This window comes from Strigops habroptila, chromosome 6 (assembly GCF_004027225.2).
Source record: "Strigops habroptila isolate Jane chromosome 6, bStrHab1.2.pri, whole genome shotgun sequence".
NCBI lineage: Eukaryota > Metazoa > Chordata > Aves > Psittaciformes > Psittacidae > Strigops > Strigops habroptila.
This window is the reverse complement of record NC_044282.2, coordinates 62,185,988-62,213,583: the sequence shown is the minus strand read 5'-3', so window position 1 is coordinate 62,213,583 and position 27,596 is coordinate 62,185,988. Positions and strand designations below refer to the sequence as shown.

The window sequence follows — 27,596 nt, the reverse complement described above, 5'->3', positions numbered from 1 at the left end:
TTCCAACTCCCTAAGGACCTCCATCCAGGTAATGGATGGATCCATCTTTTCTCCCTGTCTCCGTAGCTATCCCTCCCATAAACCTGGTATTTTGGACAACAGCCCTGTCCTGCATTGCACCCCCAAGCAGGGACCAGGAGACACCAGGGCAGGGTTCTGCCATCCTATCTCTAACACCCCACCACTGCAGTGCTGCAAACACCACCAGGCTCCCCACACTGGCCCTCTGCCCTGCTGTGTGAGCCCTGATGGGGATCTGAGCAGGTTCTGTCGCCCCTGAAGGGCATACCCGCTTCGCTCAGGAACTTGTCCTTGTTCTCCGGGCTGCAGTCCTTCTTGCAGGTCTTCACAGCCACGTTGACCCGTTCCCCTTTCTGCAAGAGAAGGAGGGGTAAGGGCTGCGTTACACCGCTCCCCTTGGCCGTGGAGGAGGCAGGCAGGGCAGGGAGAGGGTAGGATGCTCACCGGGGTGGTGTAGATCCCCTCATAGACCTCTCCAAAGAAGCCTTCTCCAAGGATCCTGCCCAATGTGACATCCTCCCGGGAGATCCCATAGTGCTGGACTTCACGGACAGGGGAACAGGGCAGAAATGGCAGTGCCAGCATGCAGGAAGCTGCCTGTACCCTTGCCCATTCCACCCCCATGCTAAGCAGGAGATGATGGTGATCCCTGGGTACCAATCCTCCCATTAGCAAGGACCCATAGGTCCTGCCCCATGGCACATGCGGGGATCCCAGCTCCTTCAGCCCCTCGGGGTGGTAGGGAAGGCAGTGCAGGCAGTGATCGGACGGGAGGTTGGGGTGGGCAGGAGGAGGTGGGAGGGCTTGGATGAGATGGTGATGGGCAAAAGGGTACCCAGGGGGATGGCACCTACCTCCAGACCTCGGTCTTGAGGAATCATCAGGGATTTCGCAATAAATATCAGAGTCTGGGGCAAGAAGGAGGTTGCAGGCAGGGATTCAGGCAGTTCACTGGGCAGAGGGGTTCTTGCATCCCAGTGGAGTCCGACCACCCCACAGAGACCATGGGATGACAGCCTGGCCCTCCCCTGGGACGCTCAGCTGTCTCTTGACGCCCAGGCGAAGGGCTGGGGGTGTCCATCTCCACCAGACCCCCAAATCCCTGCGCACCATTATCCCACAGCCCTGCCTGCATCCCCCGGCCTGGTGGGAAGGGAGGAGAAGAGCTGAAAACTCACCCATGCTCATGCTGTCTGACAGTGTGGACTGCCTCTCCTCCAGGTGCCTGTGGGGCGGGAGGAGGTTGGGATGAGGGAGCGGGATGGGGGGCAGGACAAGATCCAAGCCCCACTCCCAGGCCAGGCGGTACTCACGGGGCTGGGATCTGCGGCAGGCTGATCCTTTTCTCCCGCTCTGTGGAGAAGACAACAGACAGTCATCTCCCAGTCATCCCCATTGCAGCCTGATGGGTGCTGGGGTCCCCTGTAATGCCTCAACCACACATGCAGTGAGTTTGGTGGGTCTCAGCTGGGGTCACTCCAAAGCCAGTGATGACTGATGCTGTGCCCATGGAGAGAGTGGTTGGGGGACAAAGGGTCGGTGTCCCCCAGGGTGCTCACCTCTCCTGGGGAAGATGATGAGGGAGGTTTCCAAGTCCCCTTGCAGCCGGCAGTAGCCATCAATGAGGTCAGCCATGTTCTCCGCCTCAGCCAGAGAAGCTGTCTTGATAGCCAGGGACTGGAGGAGATGGTAGGAAAGGGGGACAGGTAAGCCCAGAGCTGGGGCAGGAGGATGCTGGGGGTGGGGACAGTCTTCCCTCGACCAAGGCTGGCGGCAGGACCCCTCTCAGTGGAAACGGAGCCATCCACCAAGTCCTGCCTGGTCTGCAGGGATGTGATGCCACCCCGTGGCACCAGGGAGTCCCCCATCCCAGCACCCTGTGCACCCCCCAATGCCTCCTCACCTGGGGGGTGCTGCTGAGCCCCAGCTGCAGCACAGCCCGGCCCTCTTCCACGCTGGAGCACTTGATGGACTTGATGTGCTTGAATTCGGCCAAGCACGTGGGCTGGGGAGAGGAGCAGAGCCCCAGTGTTGACGTTAATCCAATTTAAGAGCAGCCAACCCCACTCCCCACACAGCACACAATGCATGCCCATACCTTGGCCTCCTTGCTCGTCATCTGCCGGATGCCCTTGGGTCCAATGACCAGGTCCACTGTGATGTTCCACCCTTGCTGGGGGTAGAAGCAGAGGGAGGATGCAGATTTGGGTGGGAAGACACCAAAAGCCAGTTTCCCGCTAAACCTGTCTCGATGTGTGAGACACCTTGGGAAAAAGCACCTTCCCAGAGGGACTTAGAGAGAGGATGATTTGGAAAGGGGATAGTGGATGGTACAAGGCAAGGAATCCAGTGCGGGTATTCTTCCTCCTCCTGGTCCCAAAGAGTGCTCCTGAGTTCCCATCTGCTCACTCCAAAGTAAACTTCAGGCACTGGTTCATGCCCACCAGGCTTGGACCCCCGCATGTGGAAGGTCCCCAGAGCTCCCACTGCATCCCCAGCCCCTCTCAGCTCACAGCATCCTCGAACAGGAAATCTCCAGAGCCTCCCCATGCAGGGACCCCTCTGAGTTGGGGGTGCCCAAGTCCCCATCCGAGTGTGGGGACCACAGCAGGGAGCAGCCCACAGCAGGGTGGCTTTGTCCACCCACCCCATTCCATCCCATCCCATCCCATTGATCCCATCCCATCTGGCAGACTCACGATGAGCTCGCAGCGGTAGCTCTCCTGGTCGATGTTGGCGAAGCTGGCGAGGGTGTGGAGGAACTTGAGGATGCATTCCTCCTCCCGCAGCAGCGCGTACTGCTGGAAGGTCTGCTGGATCATCTTCCGGAACTGCTTGGGCTGTGGGCACAGCGGCCGCTGGGAACACCGGGCACAGGCCGGGCACGCAGCGGGGATGTGGGGTGCAGAGGGTGCACATGGACACATGCACGCACGAGCACATGCACACACACAGTCACATGCATGCATGCATTCACCTGCAGATGTGAACCTGCATCCATGCACATCCACGCACATCCACACGTGTGTGCAGGCCAGCCTGCCTCCATGTGTGTATGCTCTATTGCATGCACAGTGTGGGCAGATGAGCATGCACACGTGTGCAAACATGGCCACATGTGTGCATGCATACATACACATGCATATGTGTGTGCGTACAGGCGCACCATCACATGTGAGCACATGCTTGCGTGTATGCAGCAGCATACATATATATGCAGATATGCACATGCACGCACATGCACCTTCACATGTGAGCAGACATGCCTATACAGGTGCACACACGGTGCACCCCTATACACAGTGCACAGTGCCTATATAGTGCACCTATACAGGTGCAGTCCTATACGCAGGAGCACACATGTCCCTGTGTGTGAATGCACAAGCAGATACATGCAAGTGCACAGATGTGTGCAAAGCTGCAAGGGTGTGGGCAGACATACACTCACATGCGTGCAAACCCACCCATGCAGGCTCATGAGCACACCTGGCTCCACATGTGCATGTTTACACACATGTACATGTTTACACACATGTACATGTATACACAGATGTGTGCATGCAGATACGCCGTCACATGTGTGAGCACAACTGCACGTGTGCACAAGTGCAGGCAGATGCACACACACGTGCAAATCTGTGTGTGCACTTTAAAGCATGCACATGAGCACCCCCAGCCAGGTCTGCGCACGCTCACCCACCCTGCAGCCGTGCACCAGCCTGTATGTACCCACACATGGTCCTCACCTTCAGGTTCTCCTGCATCTGTCTGGGGAAGAAGAGGTCCAGACCCACCTCCTTCCTGGGGAGCAGAAATCCCCCATGCACATTAACAGCCCCGTGGGACCCCTGCTCCAAGTCTACAGAGCAGTGGGTGGGGATGCACCAAGGAAAGTGGGTGCTGAGGGGCAATGGGGTGCTCCCAGGGAGAAACCACCCCCATAGATCAGGGTGAAAGGTTCCCATCTACCCTTCTGTGCACAGGGCAGATGGCTGTGGGAGGATGAGGAGATGCACGAGGGTGAGGAGCTGCAGGAGGGTGAGGAAAGCCATCTGCAGATCCACATCCCCCAGGATAGGGTAGGGGATTTAGGGATAAGGGGGTTTCTGCCCTGCAGGACAGGCTGTGCCTACTCACTCCAGGAACTCGAAGTTGGATTTCTTATCCAGAGCGTTCTGAGGCATGTCCTTATAAAATCTCCTGCGAGAAGGGAGGGACATCAGAGACCCACCTTGTGCTCACATCCCTCTGCCACATCCCCCCGCCAAGGCAAAGAAAGAGCTGCAAACTCTTTCTCCTCCTGCAAAACCCTCCACGGCCCCACTCCTGCGTCCTCCCCAGCCCTCCCACTGCAGGAGACAGGCCAGGACACACCGAGGTACGTACCTGAGCTCAAGGCAGCCCAGCTGCAGGGCCATGCCTTCGCTCACCTTGCTGGCATAATTCTGCATGTACTCGCTCCGGAGCTGCCGAGGAGATGAGGGAGTCAGGAAGTGGAGGGGATGCTCCCAAGGGATGCTGGCAGGGGATGTTCCCAAGGATGCTCACAGGGTCCATGCCCTCCTGCATCAAGCACTGGGATGCAGCAGGGACAGGAGTGGGGTGAAGGGGTTGGAACTGTCCATGACGGAGATGCACAGATCTAGCAAGTGGGATGGGACCACAGCGGGTGGGTGAAGGTAAATGGGCTAAAAGGTCTTGGGACTCTTGGGAATTGTGGGTTTTGGGTTGGAGAGGAGGAAACACCCTCCTGGAGCCGGTGGGTGGGTCAGGGGGGCTGGAGAGCAGACCTGGTTGGGGCTAGGAGACCCCCAGGGCCACCCCTGACCTGCTGGTAGAAGTATAGCAAGGTGGTCCTGTCCTCTTTGAAGCACTCTATGAAATCCTCTGGTAGGTAGCGGATTTGGAGATCGTACCTGGCAACAGGAAGGCCCCCCGATGAGGACCATGCTGGAGGAGCTTTCCCTTTAAGGGGGCTCAGGTTTGGGGCCATGGAGAGGGACACCACCACCATGGGTCCTACCTCCACTCGGCCTCCAGGTGCAGGCACTCATACTTCTCCTGCACCTCGCCCACCGTGAGGTCCGGGTGCAGCCAGTGGATCTCGTCCGACTTCACGTGCTTCAGCCGCAGCCCATAGCACTCAGCCAGCTTGATGTCAGGCCCGATGCGGCCGCTCACCAGGATGGACCTGATCACCTCCTGGGGTGGAAAGGAGCAGGGCTGAGACCCAAACATCCCCAACCAGGCTCCGGAGGGGCTTTGGATAGCAGGAAAACAAGGAGGAAATGCACAACTGCAACAGAAATGTCCCTGGAGTGAAAACACAGCCCTGGGGCACAGCCACCCTCCCTAGCAGTCTCCGTGTGAAGCCTCTAAAGATGCCTCTTGCTTGATCTGCAAGAATCCACAGCCTGAACATAGAAGTACAGACTGGTTTGGGTTGGAAGGGACCTTAAAGATCATGCAGTTCCAACCTCCTATCATGAGCAAGGACACCTTCCACTAGACCAGGTTGCATATCCCTTGGTGGACATCATCCCTGCAGCATCCAAGCACAGAGCCAACACTGGTCCCCAGTGCCCACACATCTTCCCCCAGCTGGGGTGCCACAGGGTGCTGGGTAGGAAGGGAGAGGAGCACATATCCAGCCCAACGCCACCATGTCCATGATGGAAAGGCACCAATATCACCTTCACTGTCCTCCCAGCCCCATGTCTGCACAAGCAAAGAGCAGATGTTGGGTGCATAAGTCCCATTGGGGTGGGCAGAAGGACCTGGGTCCTGGCTCGCAGGAGAGCAAGAGGTGCTGCTGGCCGCAGACCTGGGTGCTTTGGACTCTCCATGGCTGCCAGGGATGGCCAAATTTTCCCTTTGTCCTCCAGGTTTTGTGGCTTCTCAGCCACAGGGCTTAGGGGGCTACCGATGCCATGGGAAAGGGTTTGGGAGTGAGCTAGCTCTGATGCGGGGTGGAGAAAACAGCCCCCCATTCCCTGCCCCATCCAACCCCCTGCCCACGTACCCGGATCTCCGTCGTCACAGGGCACTTCACCAGCTTGAAGTTCTTGCCCATGTTGAAGCTGTTGCTATAGAAGCAGACCTTGAGGATGCGCATCTCCTCCCTGTCCATCTCCAACGTCCCCATGCCTAGGGTGGCCTCCAGCGTCCCAGCCAGGCTGCGGGAGGAGCTGCTCCGTGGGCGACCCAGTGCCTCGGGGATGGTGGACATCCTCAGCACGCCCGGGGTGCTAGGAGCTGAGCATCCCTTCCCTGCGGGAGAGACCGTGGAGAGTCACCCGCGGAGTGGGGAGAGGGAGGGTGGGATGGGGACAGCAGGGACACCCCAGGGAGGGTGGGAAAGGAAAGGGATGGAGAGATGGAGATGGATAGAGATGAACAGAGAAAGAAAGAGAGAGCATGACAAAGGGTATCCTTCCCGCTGCACCCCCCCGGCCTCGCATGGCCACTACCACCACCAGGACCCCAAGGCCAGCTCCTCTGAGCCAAACCTTGTGTCCTTGTCACCTCCAGAGCAGCACCTCTGTGACCCCAGCACCTCCAGAGCAACACCTCTGTGTCCCCAGCACCTCTGGAGCAGCACCTCTGTGTCCCCAGCACCTCTGGAGCAGCACCTCTGTGCCCCCAGCACCTCTGGAGCAGCACCTCTGTGACCCCAGCACCTCTGGAACAGCACCTCTGTGTCCCCAGCACCTCCACAGCAGTACCTCTGTGTCCTTGCCACCTCCAAAGCAGCACCTCTGTGACCCCAGCACCTCCAGTGCAACACCTCTGTGCCCCTGATGCCTCCAGAGCAATACCTCTGTGTCCCCATCACTCACCATTTTCTCCTCCACACATGAAACCTGGGTGAAGGTTTCGGGCTGCAGCTTCCCAGCACAGGTACCTGCAGCTGTGGTTCAATAATGTGACCTCCCAGCCAAGCTGAATTTAGCAGAGAGCTTTGGAAAAAAACAGGAAAAAGCACAATGGGCCAAGCAAGACAGTTGCCTTCTCCCCTGCAAGGATGATACTGATTTGTATCGATTTGCTCTTTTATTTTTAGAGGGATAAACCCTTTAAACCCTCAAAAATGTCATCTGAGCCGGAAGGGAAGAGGCTTGAGTTCTCCCTCTGTTGAGAATAATAATTAATGTGGTATATGGGTCTTGGAAGATCCAAATGGATCCAAAATTTCCTCTTCATGTGGCTTTTGGGTTGCAAACTGGGCAGGGCTGGCATGAAGGAGGGTTGCTGTGGGTTGCTTTCTCCACCTCTCTGGACATGCACCTGGCTGAGGCCAGGCAAACTCAGCTCACATAACCCCCAAAGAGGAAAGGTATTTGTCTCACTGGCTTCCCAGGAACGCACAGGGTATTGCAAGGAGTGAAAACCAGCCAGTGTAGACAGATGGATGGGACAGATCCAGGTTTGCAAAGAGCTGCTCCAAAGTGCTCTTTTTGGGGCACGAAATTAAAAAGAAAGGTGGAAGTTCATCCGTTAGGGTGCTTCTCAGCTGGAGCCCCACCTGAGCTCCGGCTTTGAGTTACTGATTAAACAGCCAAGAAGCTGTTTGCAAACCGGACTGTTGCAGCTCTCGTGTGTGTCACACCAGGTGTGCAACACGGAAATGCCTCAGCATGGTCCGGGGATTCGTGGCAGGGCTGGAGGGAGTTTAAAGCCATTCCCCTTGTCCTATCCCCACAGGCCCCTCTCCAGCTTTCTTGTCAGCCCCTTTAGGCACTGGAAGCTGCTCTAAGGTCTCCCCTTAAGGAGCCTTCTCTTTTCCAGGCTGAACAAGCCCAGCTCTCTCAGCCTGTCTCCATAGCAGAGGTGCTCCAGCTCTTGGAGCATCTCTGTGGCCTCCTCTGGTCTCACTCCAACGGCTCCACATCCTTCTTATGGTGTTGCCTCCTGACCTGGACGCAGGACTGCAGGGGGGAGTCTCAACAGGGCAGAGCAGAGGGGGAGAATCCCCTCCCTCGACCTGCTGGTTAATCAGAGCATCCTTCACCTCACCCAGGGCAATGCACCCCAACCTCGCTGCCAGCTACCTTGGCACTGGACCTCTGCAATGGGGAGATGGCAAGAAAAACACACAGCAAGCAGCTCCTAGCAGGAACCTTTCCACAGGCTTGCCACTGAGGTTTTCTCTCTCCGTTCCCCCATTTCCCCTTCCTCACTGGATTTGCACCATCATTTGCACAGTGCTTAGAGGCAGCTCCACTGTAATTACAGCCCGGCATGATCCTGCGCGCTCACGGGATGCTGTGTGCTGCCTCCCGCGGGCTTCAGCTTTTTAAAGCATCTCTCCTGAGTCACTGGCCTAAAAATAAGCATGGCGTAGCCTGGCACTTTCAGGTCTGTACAAAGGGGTTTGCTGGCAGCGGTGCAACATGTGGATGGTGCAGACTTTGTTTTCCAGGTTTCTCTGAGGGAACAAGGAATGAAGCTCCGCATCTCCATGGCTGCGATGGAGCATTGCTACGACAGCAACGGGATGCTGGGATGTTAACCCTGGACCTGAGCAAGGCTCAGGCCAACAGCGAGCCCAGCCACACTGATGGTCGCATACAAGTGAGTTCATATGCATTTCAAACCAGGTTTGGGGGTTTGTTTCACAGCAGTGTCTCGGGCTGCACAGGGAGGACCGTGCGGCAACCCACATCCTTTGCAGAACACCTCGATGGTCAGCTCTCTGCAAGTGATGCTCTTTTTAGCCAGGACCACTTCTCATGCAGGCTGCAAGGGCTGGCTGAAGCAGGGACAACTAGAGCACCCCCCTCTCTCTGTCCTGTCTCCGTCCATGCCGGTGAAGATGAGGCCATCCCTGCAAGCGATATCACGGATGCTCCATCCCTTAGTGACGCCAGCCCACAGACTGCACCCACATTGCAGCTGCCCAGCATTGCAGTGTGCTAGATAAGTGCCTCCAGTTCAACCAGGCTCAACCAGCAACACGGTCAAGCAAAACCAGCAGCTCCCCCATCCCAGCTCAGCAGCAAGCACCACAACGCTTCGCTTCAGGCTTTTCTGCAGCTCTTGCTGCTCTGCAGAAGAGGCCAGTACCCGAAAGAGCTTCTCCTCCCAGAAATATCTAAAATAAAGGTATTTCTGCTAAATAGCTACAAAACGAACCCTGCACCCTCTGGGTTTCAGAGGGGCCCTTCTGGGGGCTGGCAGGGTGGAATGATGGCCCAAGCCAGCCCCAGGGAGGGGGACCCCAGCTCGCAGCTGAGGGGGGCATTAGCTGAATTCAGGAGTGTGCTGGTATTTTTCAGAGCACATGGACCAAAAGTATTTTGCTTTGTCTCTCTTTCCCCACTTTCTGCTTTCTTCTTCCAGTCCCATTCCCAGAACACGGCCCCTCACACACTCGGTGAGCCCGTATGGCTGGGATGAGGGACAGATGTCTCCTATGTGTCCCTACCCTGATGAGTGATGCTGCTGGGGAGTGGGATACAGGGAGCATCCTGCAGGGAGCATCCCTAACCATCACAGTCAGAGACAGACAGGGCTGGAGGCAGCTGGCATGAGCAAGGGCATATCCTGCATCTCAATGTCCTCTCAAGCCCAGCATGGAGATGAGGGACGGCTCCATCCCTCCAGCCAAGCACTCCACAGCCTCATAGACCCTCCATGGGCCACAGTGCCCATCCCCAATAAAGCCAGGAGTGCAGTGAAGGCAGTGCCTGTGTCCTGCCTGTTCCCTGCCTTCACTGTGGCTCCGCAGTGCCCAGGAGCACATCCCTGTGGCCATTTGGCTGGAGGGGACATGTCCCACATGGACCTGACCATACTCTGCCTCTCAGCTTTGGGGCTGGAGAAGGGCCGTGGCCACAACCCGAGTCCCTTGTGCCTTCACCCTCTACTCACTCACCTCCCTTTTGGCATGGAGATGCTTCCCACGGGACCCTGTCTCTGTCCCCAGCGGGCACAGTCCTGTTGGATGTGTGACGCAGCCCCAGCCAGGCACGTGGGGATGGAGGAGCCCATGAAATGAAACTGAGAGCTTGCCCTGCCACCACCGCCACCAACATCCCCTTCTGCAGCCTCTGCGTCCCCCCTGGCACCCTCCATTAGAGGGTGACACCCCGAAAGGTCCCCGCGGCTGCTCAGAGCCACCTCTCGTCCCGCGCTCCAGCACAGCCCCGGACCAGGAAGTTTTTCCAGTCGCTCCCATGCCCTTGGAAAAGTTTGGTGCCGCGGGGTGCTGGTTCCTCCAGCCCTGCCCAGCTACATACCTTGTGCTGCCGGCCGGGCTGTCACACCGAAACCCCACCGAGCCCCTTCCCCAACTCAACGCGATGAGTTCGCACGTGCTCAGCCCTCATCCCGCCTGGCCGAGGCGCGGGTCTCGGTCCCACCACCGCGCCCCATGGCCCCCGGGGGATGGGGAGCGGGAGGTAAGGCAGCACTTACAGCGAGGTGTGCGTTCCCCCCGTCCCCACGCCGAGCCCGCGCTGATGGAGCCGGCGCTTCCTGCTGCGGCTGACAAGTGTGCGCAGAGGCATTTGCATAGCACCCAGCAGGCCGGGACACCAGGAGGCTGGGTGGTCCCAGAGCGGGGCGGTGGATGCAGGCAGCAGGCGGAGCTGGCACCTCGCATCCCCTTCCTCTGCAAAGCCCGAACCCTGGGTCCCACCGAGTAAACCACAACCCCAAAGCGCCTGTGACGAGGGGAATCCAACCCAAGGACATGCAGGGAGCAGGGGATGGGGGTGACCTGTGACTTATCCTGACCACCAAGGGGGGGTCTCAGCTGCCAGACCAGCCCATGGGCTCCATCACCCCTCACACCAGGAGCCGGCACATCCCACCTCAAACCATCCTGCCCCTTCTTTTGGCAGCCGCCAAGATGGATCCAGGCTCCATCCAAGGAAAACACAGCCCCAGGAGCAACCCGTTCACGGGGACTCCAGCCCAGCCTGAGTCACCCCAGGAAGCAGCATTCCCCAATGGCAGGGGACAGCTAAGGCAGGGCACAGCAGGTAGGGCTGCCTGCTCTGCCCCAGGCCCTTCCCTATCTATGCAGGTATTTAAATGACTCATTACTTTATTGTTCGGGTTCCCAGAGGAACAGAAACGCTCTCACCATGTTTGGCACCTACAGCATCATGCTCCAGCCCTGCTTCAGCGCTGAAACCAGCGAGTTTCCACCATGTTATTAGGAGCAGTGGTGGGTTCTCTCCAGGAGATCGCTGCAGTGGTCCACCACACTCCCAGACTTGTCTCTCATTCCCCATATCTACCCAAAACCTGCCATGCCCAGGTCCCATCCATCACTTCAGCCCTGTCCCCAGCGGGCAGGGGGAGCAGGTTTTTCCCTCCCTGCTGCAGTTCCTGGCTGACAACACGAAAATGCAGAGTGCAGCCTCAGGGTGCTGCTGGGACCTCTGCAGTGGCTGGGAGCTGAGCTCAGGCCAGACATGAAACTGCCATGGGTGTAATGACACTGTCCTGCTTGCCCATGCCACAGCCTGCTTGACCGCAGCCCCACTCCCTTGCACATCCCATCCTTGTCCTCCCCCAATACTGGCACCTGGGGCATCTGCCCCCAACATAAGAAGGACGTGGAGCTGTTGGAGTGAGTCCAGAGGAGGCCACAAAGATGCTCCGAGCACTGAAGCAACTCTGCTATGGAGACAGGCTGAGAGAGCTGGGCTTGTTCAGCCTGGAGAAGAGAAGGCTCCAGGGAGAACTTAGAGCAGCTTCCAGTGCCTAAAGAGGCTGACAAGAAATCTGGAGAGGGGCTTTTGACAAGGGCCTGTAGGGACAGGACAAGGGGGAATGGCTTTAAACTGGCAGAGGGGAGATTGAGATGAGACCTTAGGAAGAAGTTGTTCCCTGTGAGGGTGGTGAGGCCCTGGCACAGGGTGCCCAGAGAAGCTGTGGCTGCCCCATCCCTGGCAGTGTTCAAGGCCAGGTTGGATGGGGCTTGGAGCAGCCTGCTCTGGTGGACCCATGACAGGGGCTTGGAACTGGATGAGCTTTAAGGTCCCTTCCAATCCAAACCATTCTGTGATTCCCTGACTTCAGGGGATGTGAGGATGGCAGCAGGGTGCATGGTCCAGCGGTGGGAGCTGGCTGGATGCACAGGGACAGTCCCACTGCCCCAGTTCCCTGCCCTGAGCAGGCAGCACTGGGGCAGGCTGGGGACAAGGGCTCCTCACGTGGTGTGTTTTTCGCAAAGCAAAGGAAGTGACACAGGCTCCGGACGGAGCTGCCTCGGTTGGGGGTTGGAGCAGGTACCGTGCCCTCTGCTAACGGACCCCAAAACATCCCCCCCCCTTAGCAGCAGCTCCAGGCAAGAGCCGAAAACACCCCAGAGGGCAACAAGCACCGCCAGACCTCCTCACATCCCAACACAGTCCTGCCCATCAGACACCCATTTTGCTACAGCAGCAGCCGAGGACCCCTCATCCTGTCTCCTGCAGTGGGGTTACCCCTCCAGCCCCCGACAGGCACCCCTGTTTTCAGACTGGGAAAACCTCCGTGTGGTTGGGTTTGGTGGCTGGGCATGGCCTCACATCGTATTGCCCCCCCATATCCCATCTCCTGACACTGCGACAGCAACTTGCACCCCAACAGCCGGTGAGACGATCCCGGGAATTCGAAATAACACCCGGAGAGCTGCCGTCAAAGCCCACGCACACAGCTCAGAGAGAGGGGTGACTCAGGCACGGGGGAAAGATCTCCATGTTCCCAGCACAGAGCAGCACTGTTTATCTGGAGCCAGGGATGGGACGAGGCAGGACCATCTGGGGAGGAACGGCTCACCAGGAGATGGGGACAGCATGCTGCTGGCAAAGCTGGTCCTGGAAGCACTGGGATGCTGGTGCAAGGCTCCCCATCAGGGTGCACTGGGACCCCCAGCCCCACATTTTGGCCATGGATAACACAGTGCCTGGTCCTGAAGGCAAAACATCCCCCCTGAGCTACTTCTAACTGCTCCCAGCCACCTCCTTCCCAGGCAGCGGAGGCCAGCAGCCACCCCCCAGCATTTGATGTGCCCCATGGCTGCAGGGAAGGGAACAGAATCCTCCCCCCACCCGGATTTCAGATGCAAGGTTTGCTACAGTGGTCCCTTTTGGTCTCCATCCTGCTGGAGATGTGCCAAAGCTCCCTGCACATTGCCCCGCTGCTTATCTGAGCTGCTCCAACTGGGAGCAGCAGGAAAAGTCATTCTCCCCGAGCAGCCCCAGGCTTCACAAGAAGAGGGGCTAACCCTAAATCCCTCATCTGTAATGCCACAAGAGAACTCACAACTGAGCCAGCAAACTGTGTTTTTATATTCCCCTGCCCACTGCCTGCAGCTGCCAGACACAAAACCAACCACAGACCAGCTCCGAGATCTGGATTCCAGCCCATCTTATGAAGGGACCAAAGTCCCACAGCCCCACAGAGGTGCTACAATCCCATATCACAGGGCTCATCCTGGGGTTTCCATTCATTCTTACAATTAATAATGTAATTACCACTTGTTGCCTGGGTTTTTTCACATACATCCACTAGCAGAAATGGGTCCAACACTACTCCAGCCACAAACGATGCACTGAAGTGTATGGAAAAAGGGTCAAATGTGCCAATAGCTCCCCAGATTAGGCCTGGGTGGTTCTGAAAGCCCTTGAGGGAAGTTTTAGGGGGATGCTAGAGGTGCTTCTGGCTCTGGGATGATGCAGGAGGAGGGGACTGAGGCAGCATCCCCAGGGCAAGGAGCTGGTGCGGGCTCAGGGCTCAACCTTCCCCTCCAAACCAAACCACCCAAACAACTCACACAACGCTGTCAGGCTAAAAACAACCCATGAACAGCACCCAAAGTCTCTCTTTGAGGAGGGGAAACAGCTTCCCAGGAACAGGCTGGGTGTATCTCCCAGTAACCTTTCTGCAGGAGAAGGAAGTGGAGCGGGCGAGAGCTTGCAGCATCATTTTTGGCCTGGCGGGAAGCGTGCCGGTGGGTCCTGGTCGCTAAGCATCCCAGTCGCCAAGCAACCCATGGGAACGGCAGGAGTTGCTGCTCCTGCTTCCTTGAGGGAAGGAGGAGGGAAAGGAAAACAGAGGGTCTGGGGCAGAACCACAGGATGAGTGAGGCTGGGATGGAGCTGGCACCAGGATCGGCCGTGGCATGCGGCTGGCATCACCGAACTGAGGTGCCCATCAGGGTCCCTCTGCAGGCAGGGAACCCGCTCCTGGGTGCTTACACTGATTCCCTTTAAATTCACCTCAGCTTTACGAAGCAAACTCATCTCCTCCAAAACTCCGGGCTAGGTTGTGGCTTTTTCTGGCAGAAATTTCCAGGGAGGGTGCCAAGCTGCAGCTCCCACAGTGCACACCCAAGCCCATTCCCTGCACCAACTGGGAATTTCAAGCTCCAGCCACTTTTCTGCAGCCTGGAAAAGGCCTTGGCTGGGCTCACACCGCACCATGATGACTTCCCCAGGTGAAAAACTACCAAGCATCAGCTCCGAAGTCACCCCTGAGTCCTGCTTTGAAATTCAATTCCCTTTCCAAACTGACAGGCTCCACCATTATGCTTGGTAGGCTCGTTAGCAGGAATGGTGCCACCCATCATAGAATAGTTTGGGTTGGAAGGGACCTTAAAGCTCATCCAGTTCCAACCCCCTGCCATGGGCAGGGACACCTTCCACTAGAGCAGGTTGCTCCAAGCCCCAACCTGGCCTTGAACACTGCCAGGGATGGGGCATCTTATTTTCTTGCTCGTCAGCCATCCCTGGCACTGCTGCACAGCCTTATGCAAGACTGGCTCACCACCAGACTGGAACTTTTTTACCCTTTGCAAAGTTTTCAGCCTTTTTCTCATAAAGATAAACCTTTTAAATATAATTTAAATAATGAAATAAGGCAAACGACTCTCTGAGGTGCCTTCAACCCTCAGCCTACCTGGCATGAGCTGCAAAAGAACCAGCTCAAGCCATAATGGGACATTTATTCCCCTTGAACTCGCCCAAATTGGGTGATTTCTGATTTTATTTTTCAGCGTGAGGTCTCTAGTTTTTGACCTTGAGATTTTCTTTTGATTTGGACCGGGGGGCAGGTCCCAGGAGCTTCATTTCATGGCACCCATCTCAGCGCAGGGCCAGGGCAGCGATGCTTTAGCTGCTGGAGCTGGTTGAGCATCCCGGACTATCTCTGCAAGTGGAAGGTTTGGGGATGGTGGGGGATTTCCCGTCTGAAATCCGTTTGTGCTTCAGCCTGTGCAGATAAAACCAGACAGTAAAATGCCCCGGTTTCTGCCAGGTGGAAATTCCCAGTTCCCTGGAAGCGGCCCCAGCAGGGCCCCATGGGGACAGCCCAGATCCTTGCAACCTAGGCAGGTATTTTGCCTCTGGCTGTAGCAGCAGAGGGAGGTGAAGGCAATCCCCCTTCCTCCTCCTCCTCTGCCCTGCTGTGGGTCAGAGCACGGAGGGGAGCCCTAACCTGGCCCCAGCCAGCTCTCCCCCAGCTCTAACTCAGCAACCGAATGCATGGGGAAGGGGAAAGGAAAAGCCTTTGTGGGGCTGAGCACTGCAAAGGGAAGAGATGGTTTTCTTCACAGAAGCCTGCGAGGGGTGTAGCTGGGCAGGGGGAACAGAGTGTGCAGTGTGGAACGGTGTGCAGCATGGCAGGGTGTGCAACAGGGCACAGCGTGCAGCATGGTCTGGCATGTTGCATGGCTGCATGTGCAGTGTGGCTGGTGATGCAGTGTGGCTGGTCGTGCAGTGTAGCTGGTGATGCAGTGTGGCTGGTCATGCAGTGTGGCTGGTGATGCAGTGTGGCTGGTCGTGCAGTGTAGCTGGTGATGCAGTGTGGCTGGTCATGCAGTGTGGCTGGTCATGCAGTGTGGCTGGTCATGCAGTGTAGCTGCTCGTGCAGTGTGGCTGGATGTGCAGCGAGACCTGCTGCACAGCAGCTTGCACAAGGCTCAGAGGCAGAGCACCGCAGGCAATAGTTGCTGAAGACGGTTTAGGATGCAAGACCAAGGTCAGGTTGCTCATGGCAAGCTCTTGCCCATGGCAGGGCTCGGGCTGAAGCTGGGTCGGTGGCACTGGGAGCCAAGCGGGACCGGTACCAGGACTCCGCGCCAGGCGGGGACACAAGCAGGGGGCGGGCAGAGCTCTCCTCCATCCACAAACAGGGCCAAGATGCTGAAAACCTCCATGGGCATCACCTCCCATCCCCATGGCAGGGCATGGCTGTGCAACTCTCCACTCTGAGAAGTGACATGACACTTCTAGGGATGAAATAACTCACATCCTAAAACCCCACGCATGCTGTCAAGCAGCTCTTCACTCAGACAAGATGGGCCTCCCATGCACATGTGAATCTGCAGCACTTCCTTCCCTGCACAGCACCTTTCTGCACAGCAGGGCCATCCCCGCTCAGCCCAGTGCACCAGCTAACATGCCTTACTGGTGGTTGTAACCAGGGAGAAGCTTCCTTCCACCCGGGACGTGGCTGCTGGGTTTTTCCCTGTGGGAACCAGAGTTCTGTTGAAACTATTTGTTAGCACAAAACAGCAAACTGCCCCAAAACAAAAAGCCCAACCGAGTCCTGCGAGGTTTCCCCGGGGGCTGACGGGAGCTGCACTCCAATATGTCGTCCTGTTCCTGTTCCCTCTTTGAAACCGCTTCCCCATACGGAGCTGGGTGGCTTCACTACGATGTCACCGCAGCCACCGGCCCTCTCCCTCCGTGCCTCATCCCATGGGAAAACACAGCCAAAACAGAGGGATTGACACCCCTCGGGGGGATTTTCCAAGGGAAAAACCTAATTTTACCCCTGTGGTTCCCCAGGGAAAGGCCTCCCTGGGTTTTTTGTGCCGGGCATCCCAGGTTATACCCCTGCTGCGTGCCAGGATGCCTCAGTGGAGGAGACGTGGGTATCACATGAGGTCTGCCACCACTGCAATTTGAAACACAAGCAAGGCTTTGCACGAAAGGTTCCCAGCTCCGTCTACCCCTCATGAGTAATAACTCTGCCAGAGAAAAAGCAAAATGATTCAGACACCGCTTTCCCAGCCCCCAGTGCCTGGAAGAGCCTTTATGCTGGGTATTAATAACAGCTGAGCATGAAGGCATGGAAACACAGAGCCTGGGGACAGTGGCACTTGTGGTCCTGCACACCAGACCCTTGCACACGCATGGGTCTCACTAGCGTGTGCAAAGCACCACTGGCGAAGGTGAGGGTGTGTTTTCCATGCACATCACCACCATGCACTGTGTGTGCATCGCTGCCTGTCCTTTGCAGGCACTGTGCAGTCCCTGTCCCCTGCAGCTTCTGCCGCCCCATGCTGCCCCACACATCCCCTGCTCTCTAACACCCGCTGCTCTCCAGGCACATGCAGCCTGCTCCCTCACAGCTCTTCCCACTCTGACTCTCACCTATGCTCTTACAGACAAGGCTATGAGCTGTAAACTAGGGCTGCAGACTGCAACCCGAAGGATAATCTGCATGCTGATGCTGCCCTTCCCTGCCCGGCACCAGGAAGCTCGCAAGTGCCTGGTTTTGGCTCCGGATCTCTCATCACAGCACCACAGACATGAACTCAAAGCATCCCCCCGGCCTTCGCCATGTGGCTGATGCCAGCAGGAGCGATGGTGGGGACAGGGCTGTTCCTGGGGTGTTCCTGTGCCATGGCAGGCCCCGATGTCACCCCTTCCTCAGGCTTCCTCCCACTCAGAGGAGTGGTACATGGTGGATGCAGTGGGACACTGCACTGACTGTCCCTTCCCCAACAGACCTCGGGACCCCAGTGGCCACTTTGTCCTGGAAATACCCCTGTCCTGGGCCCAGATTTGGGCCAACATGGAGGTAGAGGACACTCTCTTGCAACATCACCTTGTCCCTGAAGCCCCCAGACACACCATGCTCGGGCTCAGCCACCACCTCTCCCCAGCTCCCTGCCCTAACGCCGGTGCCTCATCCAGGGCAGTCGCAGGGCACACAGCCAGCCTCCCCTGCCTGCTACATGTCACCAGCTCCCCACCACCTCCTGGGACAGTCCCAGCCCCAGACAGCACCTCCAAGACTCCCAAGTCCTTTCCAATCACTGCCCATAAGGTCAGACATCCCGTGGATGTCCCTGTCCCAGTGGACCTGGCAGTGGGGCCACCCTTTCCAGCTGGGAGATGTGGAGCAGTTAGTGGAACCAGTGTGCCCTGGGGGATCCTCAGCTGGGACCACGCACCCTGGGCTGCATCAAACCCAGCACGGGGCTGTTGCATCACCCCCTGGTCTGCAATGCTCCCATCTCTGGCTTCCCCACCATGTCCCCACGGGCACAGTGCCGGTGAGCACAGGCAGGCATGTTCAGCAGCAGGAACCACCCCGCCGCTGGGCAAACATTGACGCCGGCAGGAGATAGCAGAGCCTGGGCGCCTCCTGATCGCTGCCAGCACCCAGCCATGGTGCCCCCAAACTCCCCAGCACGGCGGCAGCAACACACCATGGGCAGGCTGCCCCTTTCCTGCACCCACTCCTTGCCCAAGCCTTGGCTCTCCCCCATTTCCCCAGCACCCAAGCATCCCCCCGAGAGCGGGCAGAGGTTCTCACCTTGGCGAGGGCACCGGAGTCACCGTTGTTGCCTCGGGCCAGCCCCGCTCCTGTGTTGCCGGTGGGGAGGGTGCCCCAATGGGTGCGTGTCCCACGGGTTGGTACCGGTGGTGAAACCACTCCTCCCTGGTGCCCACTTCCGGAAAGGGCTCGCTATGGGTGCCCCCGACACCAGGATGAGGAGGCAGGAGGTGAGGAAGGCCCGGGACCCCTCACCTCACCTTCCCCACCTCGTTCCTGCAGGCGGGTTGGGGCAGGCCTTGGGATCGGTCAGGAATCTGGGCAGGGAGCCCAAGGCAGCCGGCGTTCTGGCTGGTCCCGCTCGTACCTGGGAGGAGCTGGCGGGCAGCCCACGGCAAGGGCCCCTCACCAGCACCATGGGGCAGGGGGGACGCCCCAGCACCGCGGAAGAACCCGAGGCAGGAAGAAGGAGGATGGTGCAAGAGCCGGCTGGGTCACGGGGCACCGCCACACCCCCGGGACACAGCAACACCTCCCTACTTCTGGGGTGCACCGGGCCCCACTTTAGTGCTTGCTTTAAGGCTCCTCTGAGGACCCTTTCTACAGCCGGACATTGGGGCTGGACTCCCAGACCCCCAGAAGACCCGACCCCAGGGCTCTGATGAAATGGTTTGGGCAGCGCTGAGGGCATCGGTGGGCTGAGGAAGAGCTGGAGGAGGAGGGGAGGAATGGGGTGCACACCATGTTCCCAGCCCCACAGCATGCGCTGGGGCAGCCACGATCCCGGATGTATGGCGGAGGTGGCACTCCCGTGCCGAGCGGGAATGGGGAAATGGTGCGGTGAAGCTGGCTGGGTAGTTCCCCAAACCCGCGGCAGGAGCTTGCAGGGTCCTGGGGAGCTGCAGCCCCCCCAGGGTCCCCTTATCCATTGCTCAGTAGGTCTCTGCCGTGTCACCCCATCAGTGGCTGCACTTTGTCATACAGCTTGATCACCGGCACAGTGGGGTCCCCCCCTGCGTGGCATCCCCTGCCTTGGAAAGGGGTTCAGAGACAGGTCTCACCCTGTCTCCTTCCCATCCCTTCCTCCTCCATTCAGCTCCCTCTCCTCCCTGCTGCCCTTAAATTAACCCTCCCTCGAGGTGTGATGCCTGGGAGAGACTGGTGCTACACCAGGCACAACCTGCTACAGCCGCTGGAACACAGTTGGAGCATCCCTGTGCAGCCAGGCACGGACCTCCCTGCACCCCGAAAAGCAGCAGGGGAAGAGGCACAGAGACCAAAAAGCTTCTGGGCATGAGCAAGACCCTCTCAGGCACCAGGAGAGCTTTGGATGGACACAGGTCAAGCACTGTCACCCTCTTCCCAGCCCAGCCGAGCCCCCGGTGGTGCCGGAGCTCCCGCAGCAGCTCTCCCACACACGGAGAGCAGCGCTGACAGCCTGCGCCCACTCTCCTGCCCGAAGCCAGCCGAGCTATTCAAACGCTGAAATGCCATCAAAGGGATGAATGGAGCTACCTCCGCACGCCTCGGGTGGGATGGCATCTCCCGGCAAGGGGCAGGGGGAAGCATGGTGGACAGGGGGACAGCTGGAGTGGGAAGAAACCAGCAGCTCCAGGGACCCCGCTGCTTGCTGCTGCGGCTCCATGTCAGCATTGCACACCCCTTTCCTCTGCACCCCTTTCCCTCTTCATCTCCTTGCCCTGGTCCCATCTTGTCCACATACTCCCAAGGAGGTGCCTGGGCTCTGCACAAGTTTGGGACAGACCCTGGCACGCTGCTTCCATGCCCTGGCCAGCACAGCCCCAGGGAGCAGGGAAACCTTTCTCCCCTGCTAATCCCTGCCAAAAACTAACCCAAGAGCCACCCCAGAGCCCTCAGCAGATACAGCCCCGTGACTTACAGGAAAGCTGGCTGAACAGTCTGCTGAGCCATCCCATGCTCCTGCACTGAGGGTGAGCTCGTAGCTACGAAACGCTCGAGAGAAACAGGTTTCCCTCCGCCTCCCCCCTTCCATAAACCACCCTCTTCATTGGCACAGAGAGAAGCGATAAAATCTGACGGGATTTATTAATAGCACCTCTCCCATCACTAGGGAGCGGTGCTTCGGGAACGGCTTCGAGCATCCCAGTGTGGGGCTGCTCGAGGGAGAAAAGCACCAACTTACTTTTGCCAGGGAGCAGGGCCGGGGCTGGAGGATCGGGGAGATGGAGATGGAGGAGGACACCCGCTGCAGCTCCGGAGCCACCAGCAGATGTTTGGGAGCACCAAGAAGGAGCAGAGGAAGTTTTGTCATGCAGGAGTCACATTGAAGAAGTGGGGAGATGATGCCAGCAGAGGAGGCTGAGGGTGTCCTTCGAGCCAGGAGGGTTGGATGGAGCGGTCCCCACTCACTCCAAGCAGGTAGAGGGATGCTGCAGGTTATTGCTGCCATCTTGAGGCCGGCAACCTGAGCTGGAGAAATACCCTCTGTCCCCCCTGCAGCACCCCAAGGAGCGTGAGGCTCCCCCTGGCCCCCACAGCTTATAACATGTTCCAGCCAAGCAGCATTATTTACTTTAGTAAATGGAACAAGTTTTCATTGGAACTGCGTGCCCAGAGAAGCTGTGGCTGCCCCATCCCTGGCAGTGTTCAAGGCCAGGTTGGACAGGGCTTGGAGCAACCTGCTCTAGTGGAAGGTGTCCCTGCCTGTGGCAGGGGGTTGGAGCTGGATGATGTTTAAGGTCCCTTCCAACACAAACCATCCTGTGATTCTATGATTATCAATCTCGTTTCCTTATCAATCTTATAGGGGATGAATAATCCTTTACCCACATGGCTCAGGCCCCAAAACCCCGAAAAGAGCAGGAGCCAGGGGTGTGAGTCTGCTATGGGCAGCGATGGGGAGACCACAGGCCAATGCAGCGCAGGGTGCCAGGGCAAGGTTCATGGTTCTCAGGTGTTCTTTCAGGAGCTGTCAGTAGGAGCCAAGGCTGATGGGAATATTGCTGCCCATGTGAGCACGGGGGGTCCACAGGGCAGGTGCTCCCTGCCAGCATCCCAGCTCTCCTCAGCCCTCATGAGTGGTAAGGTCAGGCCCTCAGTGTTGGAAGGGGATGGGGAATCAGGGCATGAGGGTTAGCAGGAAAGCACCTGGAATGGTGATGTATTTGAAGTTCTTCCGCCATCTGACGGTCCCTGGTGAGGTGACTGCATGTCCCACTGTGTCCTGGAGCTTTTCCACCTCTGACACATCCAAAGGGGCCACACAGGCAGTGCGGAGGGCCAGCTCCGCTATCCCGGAAGCCCATATGGTCTTCAACAAATTATCTACTGACATATCCCTGCTCATTGACCCCAACTCAGGCCATGCCCACAGACCCTGGGCTGTCCTCCCTCACCCAGACCAGCCATCCCCCTCCTGGTGCCTCAGTCCAGCCACGATGGGTTCACTCAGCCCAGCAGAGCTAAGATCCTGCCAGGGGCTTGGAGCAGCCCCAAAGACCTTCCCCATCACCCCCCTTTGGAGGATGCTTTTTGGTTCCGTCAGGTTCCTGTCCCAGGGAAAATAAATGCCCTCTAAAAGAGACTCCCTGGGGTCCACGTTGGATGTGAAGCAGCAGACGCAGTCCTGGAAAGGCAGGACTGTGCCAGGGAGGGGGACCTGCTCCGTGAGGGTGATGGATGAGGCTGAGATGACCATATCTGGCCACCTCGGGGCAGCAGGACAACCCTTCTCCTCCACCCAGAGCTACGGGTGGTCACCACTGCAGGGTTGGAAGGGTGGTGGCCATGAAGCGCAGAGAAAGAGATCTAGAGCTTCAGCATGGCCGGGAATCCGCCCGCCTCCGGGCTGTGGGAACTGGTGGCATTGCTTGTGCTGTTGCCATGGGGTTGCCATGGTATTTTGTATCTGCAGTTGTCATGGAGACAAGAGGAGGTTAGGAATGGGGGCTGTTGCCAGGGCTGCCAGGATGTCCCTCAGGCCCCACACAAAGGAGTTAGAGGCCTGAATGACCTATGGTTCACTGTTTTGTTTGATCTCAATTTATTGGTTCCGTGACACCCACTAGCACCACGGGAGGGGACCAGCCACTGCCACCCTATGTCTGGCTGAAGGACCATGTGCTCTTCCATGCCATGGCAATGGAAGCACGGGGAGCACTGCCAAGAAAAGTCACTGTGACAGCTCCTAAGTGGGGTGGGAATTGCGTTGAGAAACCCTTGAGTTGAGTTGGCCTAACCATCTCCCATGCTTACCTTCAGGTGCCCCTGGCCAGCGAGAACCCTTCGGATGGGAGTCGAGGGGATGGCATTGGGGTGGAGGTGGGTGGCCCAGAGAGACCATCCCAGCCTGCTCCCCACAAGCCCTGGGCTATGCCTCCCCAGACCCTGGGGCAGGGGCTCTCTGGGGTGCCTGCTCCCCGGTGGCTTCATGATGCCCTGGCCAGCTCAGCCCTGGGTCTCTGTGACAGCCATGCATGATGTCACGTTGCATCACAAACATGGCACGCACTGTAGCAGGTTTTGGGGAGACCGGGGTGTCACTTTGACACCTGGAGACTCAGGTGGCCCTTTGACAGTGTATGAGCCAGCGAGCAACTGGACACTGTGAGAGATGGCAGGAAAAGAACGCAAGCAGGTAGAAGCGGTGTGCTTCGGTGTCACCCCAACCTCTCCTCCCCTCGGGGGGTCTGGCTGGCCCCCCTGATTGACCCCTTTGCACATCCCCTTGTCGTGTAGAGCTTCTGGAGCAGATGCTGGGACTCCCTGTTCACGATGGAGGAGTGGAAGTTGGTGTTACTGGTCTTGATGGCAACCCTGAGCCTTTGGGCCCTCTGCACGCTCGTGCTGCCCTGTGCCCCCGGCTTGTTGGCCGTAGTGTGTGTCAGCATCCTCATGTCCTGTTGGCCCAAGTGCAAGGACAAGGTAGGTGTCCATCCTGGCATCACCCCAAGCCCTCCAAGGGCAGGGTTAGCCCGGGACAGGGGTGCTGGGGAGGGCCCCATTTTGGGAGGGAGCAGTGAACAGTGGCTGTTGCCCACCCAAACCAGGCCCCTGCTCTGGAGCCAGCAAGATGGTTCTGCTCGGGCACCAGGCTTGTGGCCAGGGACACCCCTGCATCCATGACTCTGGTTACCCCTCCCAGGGTCCCTGTTTGCAGGGGCCCTCCTGGCTGAGCAGAGACACCCCACACTGACCCAGGCATTTTTTCTGGAAGCAGGAGACCTTTGCCAGAAAGTGGAGTTGGAAAAGCTGGAGGAAGAACCCAATAGGTGAGCAGCCCCGTCCCAGAGTCGCGCTGGCTCTGCAGCGGCTCCCAACCGAGAGATACCATTGCACCGAGAGCCTCCGCAATGGCTGCCCTTGCTCATTCTCCCTCTGCCGCCTCCTTTCCCAGGAGCCTTCGTCATGTGGGATGGCACCAAGAAGTCTAAGGAGAACCTGAAGGCTAAGTAAGCAGAGCCCTTCCCTGCAGGGGGGCATCCCCACACCGGACCCCTGGCTGGGAACCCCACATGTGGGTCCCTCTGACCCTGCAGTTGCCAGGGGAGACCTCGGGTGGGCAAGAGCAGGATCCGGCACAGACTTCCCCCTGAGGAAGTCGAGGAAGGGAAGGGCTTGGGGAGCAAGGGAAGGGGCTGGTGGCTTGGGAGCGGCCAGGGCAAAGCCCTGCAGGGATGCCAGGTCTCCAGGGCAGTGCCCACTGCTGGCACCCACTGCACCCCGTCCCGCAGAGCCCACTGGTGGCCCTTGTGCCCCTCTCTGTGCTCAGCCCTGGGCCTGGGCTGGCCCTGCTCTCCTCGGGCTGGAAGGTGCCTGGCCCCTCACTCTGCACCTCATGCTGCAGAGCTGGGCTTGCCCTGAGCATCCCCAGGAAACCCCTGAGACAGAGCACCCCAGAGCGGGCTCCAGGGAGCTGGAAGCTCACCTAGCCCCTCAGGAGAAGGCAGAGAGAGGGCCCTGGCTCTGTTCTGTCCCACAGCAGTCCCCACAGCCCAGCCACTCTTCCCCCTACAGAACCCACGCTGGGGAAGCCGCCTCTGCAAGGGGACACCAGGGCAGGACAGGTCCCATGGATGAAGGTGGAAATCTGAGTGCAGAGCTCCTCAGGAACCAGCCCTCCACTGCCAGATCCCTGGTGGAGTCCCTGAACCTCACCCAAATCTGCTTTGACCTGCTGGGTGAGCTGCAGAGTATTCTGGATAGCGGTGCCCCACTGCCACGGAAAGCCGTAAGGAAGGAGTATCTCGTCTGCCTGAAGTGCCATCGGTGCCTCACCAGCAGCTGCCCACACTACAGCAAGCCTGCAGCAGAGCAGGAGCTGCCCACACTGGCTGCCAACCTCGTCACCGTGGATTTGGTGATGCACAGGGGGGACCCACAGCTGCAGCTGGGGCTGGGCATTGAGCTGGCTGTCGGGGGGCAGCTGGTCTACGTGGAGAAGATCAACCACTGGATCCCCGAAGGGGACATTTGTGAGGGCTGCTGTGACCAGTGCCACAAGCCTCTGCCCAGGAGCCCTGGGGATGGCGAGGACTCGCAGGCATCATTCTTCGACCTCAGCGACCAGGGGACACCGGCAGCACACCCAAGACCGGCCAGGCAGAACACAGGGGCTCCAAAGCACACCAAAGGGGGCAATACCAGCAGTGCCAACCTCCCCAGTGTGGACCCCACATGGTGCCAGCCTCCGTGGGCATGGACACCCTCCCCTCCAGCCCTGGACCGGCTGCACAGAGCTGGCATGGAGCCCCTGCCCTCTGTGGACTACAAGGGCCTGGACCAGGGGCTCAGGGTGCAATGCTTCAGGGAGCCCTGGGCCAAACTGAAGAAGAGCGTGCGGAGCAGCGTTTCAGCCAAGTCAGAGAGCTCGGCACCCACAGGCACCACGGATGGGGAGCAGGCGATGCCATCCAAGCTCCGGTGTCAGCCTGTCGAGCAGTTCGATGTCACGCCGATGAATGTGTGAGGAGCTCAGAAACAGCAGGTGGGACTGTCGTGGGCAGGGTGAGCACAGCATAGAATCATAGAATCATAGAATAGTTAAGAGTTGGAAAGCACCTTAAGATCATCCAGTTCCAATCCCACTGCCATGGACAGGGACGCCTCACACTAGACCATGTTGCCCAAGGCTCTGCCCAGCCTGGCCTTGAACCCTGTCAGGGATGGGGCAGCCACAGCTTCTCTGGGCAACTTGTGCCAGGGCCTCAGCACCCTCACAGGGAACAACTTCTTCCATAACTTGCCCTGTTTAAGTTTAAACCCATTACCCCTTGTCCTGTTGCTACAGTCCCTGATGAAGAGACCGTCTCCAGCATCCTTGTAGGCCCCCTTCAGATACTGGGAGACTACTATGAGGTCTCCACGCAGCTTCTCTTCTGCAGGCTGAACAGCCCCAACTTTCTCAGCCTGTCTTCCTACAGGAGGGGCTCCAGCCCCCTGCTCATCCTGGTGGCCCTCCTCTGGCACTGCTCCAACACTTCCGTGTCCTTCTTATGTTGACACCAGATCTGCACACAGTATCACAAGTGGGGTCTCACAAGAGCAGAGTAGAGGGGCAGGATCGCCTCCTTTGACCTGCTGCTTGTGAATCTGGTTCATGTTCAGTTTCTCGCTGACCAACACCCCCAAGTCCTTCTCCTCAGGACTGCTCTGAATCTCTTCTCTGCCCAACCTGTAGCAGTGCCTGGGATTGCCCCAACCCAGGTGTAGGACCTTACACTTGGCCTGGTTAAACTTCGTAAGGTTGGCATCAGCCCACCTCACAAGCGTGTCAAGGTCCCTCTTGTGAGGAACATAGGAGTGATTCGTGTCAACAAATAGGAAATCTTAGTGATTAGTATGTGTAAAAGAATATGATAAATGTCCCTGTCGACATCACAGTAAAAAGGAAAAAGGGATAAGGGAATAATTCCTTGGTTAATCACACAATTGCTGAAAGAAGTGTTTTGTTCCTTGTCTGGTTGCTTAAATGCTTTTAGGGGGTTAGGAACGTGTTCTGTTGTTGAATGTTGTGGAACCTAACCATATAAAAGTGGAATGTGTGAGGGCTAAGATGGCGATAAGACATCTGTAATGTATATAGTTTCTATGTTTGCAAGGTTTTTTTGCAAGGTCGTTTGGCAGGCATTGCAGCACACCAGCCTGAAACCGGTCGGGCCGGTTTTGTTGCTAGCCGAAGCAGGAGAAGTTGAGGACACGCCTATCCCTGGAAGGTCGCTGCTAGCCGAGGCGGGAAAAAGTTGGAGACACGCCTACCCCTGGAAGGCCGCTGCTAGCCGAGGCGGGAAAAGTCCGAAGCGGGAAAGTTTGAGACACGCCTATCCCCGAAAGATACATAAGCCAGGGGCGGGAACTATGGGGTGTGCGCCTTGGTGGGCAGAGACTCCCGGCGCACCCAGCGCTGTTTGCTTGCCTTTATTTATTTAATAAATTCTAAAAATCCTATTTGGGACTCGACTAATTTATAACACTCTGGATGGCATCCCTTCCCTCCAGCGTATCAACCGAACCACACAGCTTGGTGTCGTGGTGTCGTCGGCAAACTTGCTGAGGGTGCATCAATCCCACTGTCCATGTCACCAACAAAGATGTTGAACGGGATCGGTCCCAACAGCGACCCCTGAGGGACACCACTCGTTACCCATCTTTAGTTGGACACTGAGCCGTTGACCACAACTCTCAGCATGCGGCCATCCAGCCAATTCTTTATCCACTGGGTGCTCCACCAAATTTTGTCTCCAATTTAGAGACAAGGATGTCATGTGGGAAAAGCATGGGGGGATGCGGGCAGGACAGGGCTGTCTCGTGCAGCCATCGACGCCGTAGTGTTCAGGTGTTTCTGTAGGACAATATAGTGTGGTGTGGGAGTGCTGGGGTGGCAGTGAGGGACGTGATGGCCTCTCGCTGACTTTTGGTTTGGATGGGGCTGTGAAACAGGAGTGGGACTGACACCAAAGTGTTGATTCCCTGTGAGGTGTGGTCCCTCTGGCCCCTCTGGAGATGGTCAAGCTGACAGCCACAGGGTTTCTGCGTGCACTGAGCCAGGTGACCATCAACGTCCTCGGCTGGCCTTGTGCCTGGAG

General features: G+C 58.0%; 1 protein-coding gene and 1 long non-coding RNA gene across 7 annotated transcripts in view; one reads left to right on the top strand and one right to left on the bottom strand.

Annotated features, from left to right (window-relative positions):
- The window catches only part of PTK2B (protein tyrosine kinase 2 beta), a 28,542-nt gene extending 8,033 nt beyond the window's left edge, over nt 1-20,509 (bottom strand). For 4 of the 6 annotated variants that reach the window (XM_030490527.1, XM_030490528.1, XM_030490529.1 and 1 more), the window contains exons 1-16: nt 20,432-20,509; nt 6,044-6,291; nt 5,045-5,223; nt 4,850-4,937; nt 4,408-4,487; nt 4,159-4,221; nt 3,768-3,822; nt 2,721-2,861; nt 2,120-2,194; nt 1,925-2,026; nt 1,581-1,698; nt 1,335-1,374; nt 1,200-1,246; nt 876-929; nt 466-563; nt 290-374 (exon numbers count right to left, since the gene is read on the bottom strand). In XM_030490527.1, coding sequence (XP_030346387.1) covers nt 290-374; nt 466-563; nt 876-929; nt 1,200-1,246; nt 1,335-1,374; nt 1,581-1,698; nt 1,925-2,026; nt 2,120-2,194; nt 2,721-2,861; nt 3,768-3,822; nt 4,159-4,221; nt 4,408-4,487; nt 4,850-4,937; nt 5,045-5,223; nt 6,044-6,291; nt 20,432-20,468 — 1,510 coding nt within the window. In that variant the 5' untranslated portion in view covers nt 20,469-20,509. Of the gene's footprint in view, nt 1-289; nt 375-465; nt 564-875; nt 930-1,199; nt 1,247-1,334; nt 1,375-1,580; nt 1,699-1,924; nt 2,027-2,119; nt 2,195-2,720; nt 2,862-3,767; nt 3,823-4,158; nt 4,222-4,407; nt 4,488-4,849; nt 4,938-5,044; nt 5,224-6,043; nt 6,292-6,860; nt 7,594-18,570; nt 18,964-20,431 lie in introns of those variants that run through there. The other 2 variants (XM_030490532.1, XM_030490531.1) reach the window with 2 other exon arrangements.
- A 2,671-nt stretch (nt 20,510-23,180) lies between these two features.
- On the top strand, nt 23,181-24,752 carry LOC115609913. The gene is made up of 3 exons (XR_003992040.1): nt 23,181-23,436; nt 23,732-23,963; nt 24,529-24,752. It is a non-coding gene; the product is annotated as an uncharacterized LOC115609913 (long non-coding RNA).
- The last annotated feature ends 2,844 nt before the right edge of the window (nt 24,753-27,596 follow it).